We start from the raw sequence: 8,738 nt of genomic DNA, 5'->3' as shown, positions 1-8,738 counted from the left end.
CATGGTACAGTACACAGTCACATCACGACATCATCCACAAAGAGATTATGGTACTGTACACAGTCACATCACGACATCATCCACAGAGGAATCATGATACTGTACACAGTCACATCACGACATCATCCTCAGAGAGATCATGGTACTGTACACAGTCACATCACGACATCATCCACAGAGGGATCATGATACTGTGCACAGTCACATCATGACGTCATCTACAGAGAGGTCATGACACTGTGCGCAGTCACATAATGACATCATCCAATGGGAGATCATGGTACAGTACACAGTCACATCACGACATCATCCACAAAAAGATCATGGTACTGTACACAGTCACATCACGACATCATCCACAAAAAGATCATGGTACTGTACACAGTCACAATACGCCATCATCCTCAGAGGAATCATGATACTGTACACAGTCACATCACGATATCATCCTCAGAGAGATCATGATACTGTACACAGTCACATCACAAGATCATCCACAGAGGGATCATGACACTGTACACAGTCACATCACGACATCATCCTCAGAGGGATCATGCTACCGTACACAGTCACATCACGACATCATCCTCAGAAAGATCATGATACTGTACACAGTGGCATCACGACATCATCCTCAGAGGGATCATGCTACAGTACACAGTCACATCACGACATCATCCTCAGAGAGATCATGATACTGTAGACAGTCACAGCGTGGTATCGCACAAAGAGAGATCTTAATGGGCCAACTTTCGATTCTTTTCGATTTTGTCATATTCAACGTAGTATCCTGTTAGCTTAATAAATGTTAAATTAATAGAATTATATTTCACAAAATAATCTGCCGCAATAACGGAATACATTCTAGCATCACTCAGACAGCAGACTTTCTGTTAGAATTAAAAGATTACTTTTTTTGAATGTAATGTTGTTGTTCACTAAAGCCCACATACTATACACGAATGCCGTATATATAAATGATATGTCACAGGATACAGAACTACGTGTATATATGTTGTGTCTGTAAGAAATGAACTGGAAGAATAACAGACTAACGACAGCATGCCCAGTAAGCGGCTGTGAGTTAATTGTCCATTTTGCTTTCCACATTTTCACATTTCGTTGTAATCACGTGGTCATTTCTATACCTTATATGAAAACATTACATATTATTTCAGGGGTATACGTGTAGAGCTTGTCCGATCCAAATTTGTTTCAAGCCCATAGACCATAATAGGCACAGGTTAGTGGGTTTTCCCCGGCTCTGCCCTGTTTCCTTCTGTCATAATATTGGCCACCGTCGTATAAGTGGCACATTTTTGAATAGGGCGTAAAACACCAATTAAATAAATAAATAAATACAAGTAAGTACACAAACTGAGAGGGGGGAGAGGCAACACAGGTTACGGACATGAAACACAAAGCATTCATACAGTACCTATAGCATTAGCTTCAATGCTACACAGTTCTGTCAATCCCATACATTATTGACAAAGTCAATATTTATTCAAAACAATGGCTAAAAGTTCTATATAATAGAATCTATGATAGGGGTTGTATGTTGTATTCTCTTGAACTACACATGGGTTTCATGAACAGCGTCGTCGTCAGCAGGGAAACTTAAAGCAACCCGTCATGCCGGATATTACAGAGGCTATATAGTTACAATCATGTATACACTGTCACAATGCTGAGTCTTCTCCATTTTGGAGTCTGCGTGAGGTTGACTCCATGCACTCTCAAATTTGACATTTGCCTCAGAGTGTCAATCAAACATATTACATAAATTTATCTGGGACGTGAGTTTTGTCCTGAGCTCTGTGCCTAGGTTTGTCATAACCCAGTCGTCATGAGCAGGTACGTATATATGCATCTAAAAAAGGTCTCATCCACGGATGTTTGTATTTAACCCTTCTGTGACAATAACACTTGCGGATGTTCGGATGTTTTTGCTGGTCACTCTCGCAGCTTAATTAGTTTTTCTCCTAAAGATCACGGCTTACACGTCAGTAAGCTTACTATCTTTGAAGGCATAATCTAGTTTCATTTCCTCTTTAATTCCTCTTCCAGCCCTCTTTATTGTGTTTATAAAGGCCCAGGTGTAGTCTGTTTTTCTCAGCACAGACGACTCTTGTGGTTTGCGTTGCTAGCCTCGGCTACAATTAGTGCTATCGTAATTGTAAGATTAAATTTCATCAAGGTTTGGGCGAGATTTAACTGGTTTTCACGATGTTGCCTGGATCTTAATTAGCCCGCTGTACGGCCTAGGCGACAGCATCCCCATCATAATCACGACAGATCGCCAAGGTTGGCTTCCGGTTAAATCAGTCTGCCCGTCCGATTTGACTTTCTCCAATCCTTCATTACTACCCGCTCTTCCCAACTCTCGTCTAATCCCTCTGTGAATTTAAACCAATGTTTCCCGCCATAACCCCTAATCATAATCCCGAATCCGAGGACTTGCAGCATTTTTACTGTGTTCCCTCATTATCTAATTTGTCCAAAAAGTCAACAAGTTTTTCACTCCCAATTTGTTAAGACGTCCACAGGGAGTCCTCCAGACAGAAAAGTCAAGATCTGCACAGGACCTGACAATCTGAGTAATTAACAGTTTCTTCAAGAAAATATTGTATTTCGATTTATGGAAATGTTTTGGAGATTTTTTTTTGCAGAATCTGTTTACTCTTCATATTAACATCTCAGTACATCCATAAATAGTTCAGTTTCAAAGGCAGAGCTATGACTTATAAACTGCTTTGTGCATCGCAATGCCAACATTTAAAAACAACCTATAAAAATAGGTTGTTTACATGGAGACTCTTCTCATATAAAGCATTACATATTGTTTCCAATGCATGCTTAAAACACTAACAGGTATATAATGGATTGTAGCTTATTAGTCTGTAGTTTTTTTGTCTGTGACTTTGTTTTCACATTGAACACATCTGCTAAATGAACAGTATATCCAGACATTAAATAGTCGAAACAACCCAAAATTACTATCTCCTTGAAACAGCATGGGCTCATCCCAACTCTCTCATGGCCCGGCGTGAGAAAGGGTTATTGCAACGAGACTTATTAATTTACAATTAGTCTGCACGCATTTCATGTATCTTCAGTCAGCAGTGTCTGCGTGTATTGAGCATTTTGTTTATTTAACAAGGGGTGGTAACAAGGCCGTGTCTAAGTGAGTATTATCAAATAGAGAGATTGCTTTGTGGTTTGCTCGTGATGATTTCTCCGGCAACAGCCATCTAAGGCTCAGCGGTGTCTCTTTACATTCGGGGTAATTTAGCGCTGACCGAAAACGCCTCTCAGAGCCCTGGTCATACTCACGCATGTCCCCAGCCTAACCAGTCATAGCCCCGAGAAAAACTCCTGATGCCGTAGTTAAATAGCGGCTATTAATCTACCACGGCCTGCAAGCATGTCTCATTAATTTTATTAACTTCGTAATAACCCTTAATTTGAAAAGTTGTGCAAAATCCTAATTGTAAATCAAATAACTTTGTCAGCCAATGATGAGCGGGATAGTGTGATGAAACACACGGTGGCTCATGCCGTGTTTCACCGCTTGTTTATTGCGGACCGTTTGAGCCAATCAGGGCTGACGGATTACTACACGGCCAGTCCATCATCCCATTCAATAAGCGGGCCGAATAACTTCCCTTGTGAACGGCAGGTAAAGATCCCAATTATCCGTGATGGCTCTCGTCCAATGAGAAGCGCCGGATTGACCAGGGCTTAGCGGACTAATGCGAACAAATCGCGGGATTGAAGTGTCTGAACAGCACTTAACAGTTAGTTCATCTTCAGTCAAGATCGTTATCAACGAGCTCCAAACCCAATAACTTATGCTCAGACAACTCTTTGGCAAATTCCGCTAACGGTTCTTCAAGAGGACTATCTGACTAGAGTGTTTTGCATTTAGGTGAGGATTGAAACGGAATATTTTTATATTTTGTTTATCATGTAATATCATTTTATTTTGTTTATTTTAAATTATTATTATTTTTAATTTTATTTTATTTTTAACATGGATCTTTTTGTCTAGATCTTACAGGTGCATCAGGGATTTTGTTGACAATGTTCATTTTGGGTATAGTGTGAGTGTAACATTTGTTTACTATCGTTTTTGCGTTCTTCCAGACTATACCTCAACATGAGTCATTTCGCCGAAGCTGGAGTTCGACCGACGTCGTTTCTCATCGACGACATTTTGGTGAACAAACCGAAACAATTTTTACGAGAGTATCAAGCCCTATCAGCCTTTGCCCGTCCCTCCCTGCCTCCGGACTACGCCTATGCCTACCTACCTAATCCTGCGTTCCTCAACCATCATGGCATACCGACTCAGGCCTTCCTTCATCACAAACAGGCCGACACACCCTTCCTCATTCCCGCCACAGGTAAGATATTTATTTATATATTAGTCATGTACTGGTTAACAGACTATCCATTTTCGGACATTTATTAATGATAAGATCAGTCCAAGATTACAAGGTTACGTTTTGTACGAAAACGTTGTTTTTCTCCAGCCATTTACTTATTAACAGACTGTCTGTTTTCGGGCATGTAATTATGATAAGATGTGCCCAAGGTTACCCAGAAATAATATTTTTGACCATATGGAAGAAGTGAAAGGTAATTCAAGTTAAAAATCCAATTTACTGCAGCACTGATTGTTTCGCTGTTTGAGCTTTAAATGTTAAGATTTGTTTACATCAGTGATTTTACATACAGATAATCATACTTGGAATATCTTTTGGGCATGTGTGAAAAAGTAAATTTGAAAAATCGAAAATATAATACTTTAGTCGGCGGTTTCGTGGGTCAAAACTTTTGTGTAATTGCCTTTATAGAAACAGTACCAAAAAAATAAAACAACAAATGAATGTACAAAGAAATCGACAGTCTATTTTATGTCATGGAACTGCATGACTGAGCCGAAATTTTTCTCTGAAATTTGGTAATATAGCTGTACCTTTCTTAAAATGGGTCGATGGAAAAATTTTTAAGACCTTTCAGAGCCATTCTACTGTAAAACACGGATATATTCTAAGATTGATATATAACTGATTCGCATTTGCATTTCATGGAATATTTCCTTTTTCTGGGCGTCGGATATATATTTTCTGGCAATTCTAACTGAAGTGTTCATATTTGCACTGTATACGTGGTCGTTAAAATTATTGAAATTGTTGGTGAAAATGTGTAAGAAATGCACTGAGTTGCATTCGTATAAATATTCGTGTATCCTTTTATAAATGTTTATTAGTTTTTTTTATAGCACCGAGAATAGACTTATTTTGCAGAGAGTTTCCATGTCCAGGAATTAATTGAAAAACAATTTTTCCACTAACAAAAATATAAAGAATAAGTATCTTTCGAAAATTCTCACTATAGAAGGGGGCGTAAACAAACCCCACTTTCGTACGTTCAAATGTATACTATTTATAGCACAAATTTAATACTTTTCGTTTGTTTTTTATAATTATTTTTATTTTAATTATAATTTCCAGACTTGTGTTTTTATGAATACAAATACATAATGTGATTCTACGCACGTTATTCAAGTACACCAATATATAGTCAGACACTCCGTTCTTACATGTAAATTCATTTAGAAATTATTCTTTCCAGTCTTAAAGGTATTATGTAGTTAATCCACTGCTTGTTACAAACGCATCTTTAAGTGCTATATAGTAATTCAACACCAATATTTTAAATTTTAGAAAATTAGAATGATTTATAGCGCATTTATACTGATGCTGGTGAACCAGTCGTTACACTATCCCCTTCAGTCGCCAAACGCCAATCGAGGAAGTTACAAATGCCTCTTTTAATGTCTTAGGTGTGACCCTACCCAGAATTGACCATGGGTCTGCCGAAGCGAACGTTCTACCAACTGTGCTATCGGGGTCGGTCTTCCTGTATAGGATTCAAATTCTTAATTCTATGATTTTCGAATTACGGTGTAACAAGGATTTGAAAAGAAAAAAAAAACAGTTTGAGAAGTGTTACCGGATAGAAATTAGATTTGTAGCTCAGACACTCTGATGAGAAGTAACTCGTCTGCGACAGTATGCATTGTCATCCTGGTCAGCTGGCCAACTGCCTACAGTTCTATTATAACTGCTCCATACTGAGAGATTGCAATTACGATTGTCAGTTTTAATTGCTTAATTACAATATTGAACGGAAAGTGTTGTTGATCTCGGTGGTACTCTACAGCTGGTAATTTACAGCTGTACTGTTTCAAAATAAGAATATTCAAAGCGACGTGGTACTTACGACACATTCTGTGATATTATGCGCAGTTGAATTTAATACACAATTAGAAATTACTAGAAATTACCTTAAAGAGTTGCATAGATGATTTATATCAATGGACAGTTTTAAAATTACTACAAAAGCAAGCTAAATACATTCATAAAAGACTTACAAAACGAAAAAGTTTTGGTTATTCTCTGAAAAAGTAGAATATGTATCTGTATCTATAGCTTTAAAATAATTATCCCCAAATTATCATTTCATAATTTGACGATGTTTTGCAGGCTCAAACTAATTGTTTATAATATTACTGAAATATTATTAAACGAAAACATGTGTTGTTCACGTAAGGGGCCAATTTGCTACTGAAACCGAAAAATCTCTTTTTACCATCTCTTTAATCGGACGTGGTTCAGCATGTGTTGTGCAAAGCGTAAATGCCATGCAGTCAAAGAGAAGTAACAATATCTGTGCAAATGGTATAGAAGGTCGTTTGGTATGCAATCTCGATTGGATATAAACACAAATGTATTTATTCTTTTTAATTGATAAACTGTATATCATTGTTTCGCCAGGTTTTCCCCTGTCTCCGCTCTTCCAACACGACAGTCCCGGCAAACACTGTAGGCGACGAAAAGCCCGGACGGTTTTCAGTGACCAGCAGCTAAACGGCCTGGAGAAGAGGTTCGAATCTCAGCGCTATCTCTCAACACCCGAGCGAGTCGAGTTGGCCTCACAGCTCAGTCTGTCCGAAACACAGGTAAGGCTACAACTTTTTCATAAGCCAAAAAAAAAAAAAAAAAAAATCGCCCCCTCCAAAATAGTTTTTTGTCAATGTTAATGCCGTTATATTGTGTTTAGTTCGCTTGACATTCTAATGGAGAATGAGACTATAGTTCAAACCTTTTCTATACTCTCATAATTAATATGAAGAAGCCTTTCCCTTGAACTGAAAGTACTGAATGAGAACTTTACTGATATGCTTTTAGTGTGAGATGTATTCCGCGAGTATAAAACATGCTCAGCAGTAGGTATTTCATGGGAATAATCTTATAACAATAATGATGATACATGGTGACAACGGAAACGAAAAACTCTTTCTCGCCTTTAACAAAGCGATACAAAGCTTTGAGCTCTTTTGTTCTATCCTGCATCGTGTGAATGTGCCCATGAAATAATCTGTTAAATCAAACAGAAAATCTGTTGTCTCAGTGATGCTAGAGTTTATTATGCTCCTGCATCGGATTGTTCTGGTAAATAAGACACATATATTCCATTAATTCAACATACAAATTATTGTATTTGACTAACAGGATTTACCGTTATTCTGAACATGACATGTAGAATGCATTCTAGCCTCACTCAGATGAGACTTTGTGCTAAAACCGTCATCTTATTTCGTTTTTTGGTGTAGGTAGGCACAAAACCACAGTAACATTACAGCAGAAAATGGTGTGTTTTACCTCTTATTGTATTCCGTTAGAGACATCCATTGGGCAGTCGCGTAGATATTATTGAAATCGGCCAAATTTACACTTTTTCTTGAATTTTACACTGAATTTATGTAATTTTACTTTAATTGTCAGGTAAAGACATGGTTTCAGAATCGAAGAATGAAACATAAGAAAATGCAGAAGAAAGTGCAGGACGATTCTGATGGGAAAATGTCCAACCCCGATGACGAACAGCAGCAACATTCTGACGAGGAACTGACCAACGATACAGGGGCGGAGGGCTCAGACCACTCTGGTCAGTCGGAGGACCTGGCCCGGGGATCCACGATCAGCCCTTCCCCGGTCAGTCGGCTAAAGGGATTGGAATCGGATTCGGACAATGAGGAAATTGATGTGGTAGAACCAGAAGCCGCCAAAACAGAACAATGGAAAGTTCCGATGCGATGAATTTGTGTAGAGAGGAAAGACGCTGACACCAAAAAGCGCAAGACAAACGGAATTCCTTCGCAGCATCGTCTGGAGTCGTCTACATTGTGTAGAGCATTAATGTGCTCGTTGGTTCTGAACTGTACAAGACATGCATATACAGGTGTGTGCGCACGTTCAAGCTGCCAACCCGAGGGGTCAGCGGATGAGCTGCCAGAAACAGGGTGATTCAACCAAAAGAGATCACATAGCCGGAGATGTACTGTAACACAGTTAAGTTTGTTGCTAAACAGAACTGCTTTACTAAGTTCGATAAAAACACAGACTGTGTATTGTGGTTCGAATGAGCTGGAAAGAATTGTTGTTTCAGATGCTTTTAACTCCAGTAATCTGTTAGCAAGCATATAGATATAATAGCCTGTAATGTCTACTTTCACAGCTCAACCTGTACAAGGCAGGGGACAAAGATAAGGAATTAGTCTCGAAGACATATGAATTGACCTTATATTAAAACTAATTTCAGAGCTTTGTTTGGAACATGTTGTTAATTCCAGACAGCAAAATAGTAGACCCCGTAAAGCTCTG

General features: G+C 38.5%; 1 protein-coding gene across 1 annotated transcript; it reads left to right on the top strand.

The window, feature by feature from the left end:
- Positions 1 to 1,062: 1,062 nt before the first annotated feature.
- Positions 1,063 to 8,174, top strand: LOC135463601 (brain-specific homeobox protein homolog). The gene is made up of 4 exons (XM_064740933.1): positions 1,063 to 1,079; positions 4,150 to 4,409; positions 6,849 to 7,033; positions 7,860 to 8,174. Exons 1-4 carry the CDS (start codon positions 1,063 to 1,065, stop codon positions 8,172 to 8,174), a joined length of 777 nt encoding a protein of 258 aa, XP_064597003.1.
- The last annotated feature ends 564 nt before the right edge of the window (positions 8,175 to 8,738 follow it).

Source organism: Liolophura sinensis, chromosome 1, assembly GCF_032854445.1.
Source record: "Liolophura sinensis isolate JHLJ2023 chromosome 1, CUHK_Ljap_v2, whole genome shotgun sequence".
NCBI classification, from domain to species: Eukaryota; Metazoa; Mollusca; class Polyplacophora; order Chitonida; family Chitonidae; genus Liolophura; species Liolophura sinensis.
This window is presented reverse-complemented; position numbering and strand designations above follow the sequence as displayed.

Coding starts and splice junctions, on each gene's coding strand:
- LOC135463601 (XM_064740933.1), top strand. Junction 4,410..6,848: donor CTTCCTCATTCCCGCCACAG/GTAAGATATTTA, acceptor TTGTTTCGCCAG/GTTTTCCCCTGTCTCCGCTC. Junction 7,034..7,859: donor TCAGTCTGTCCGAAACACAG/GTAAGGCTACAA, acceptor TTTAATTGTCAG/GTAAAGACATGGTTTCAGAA.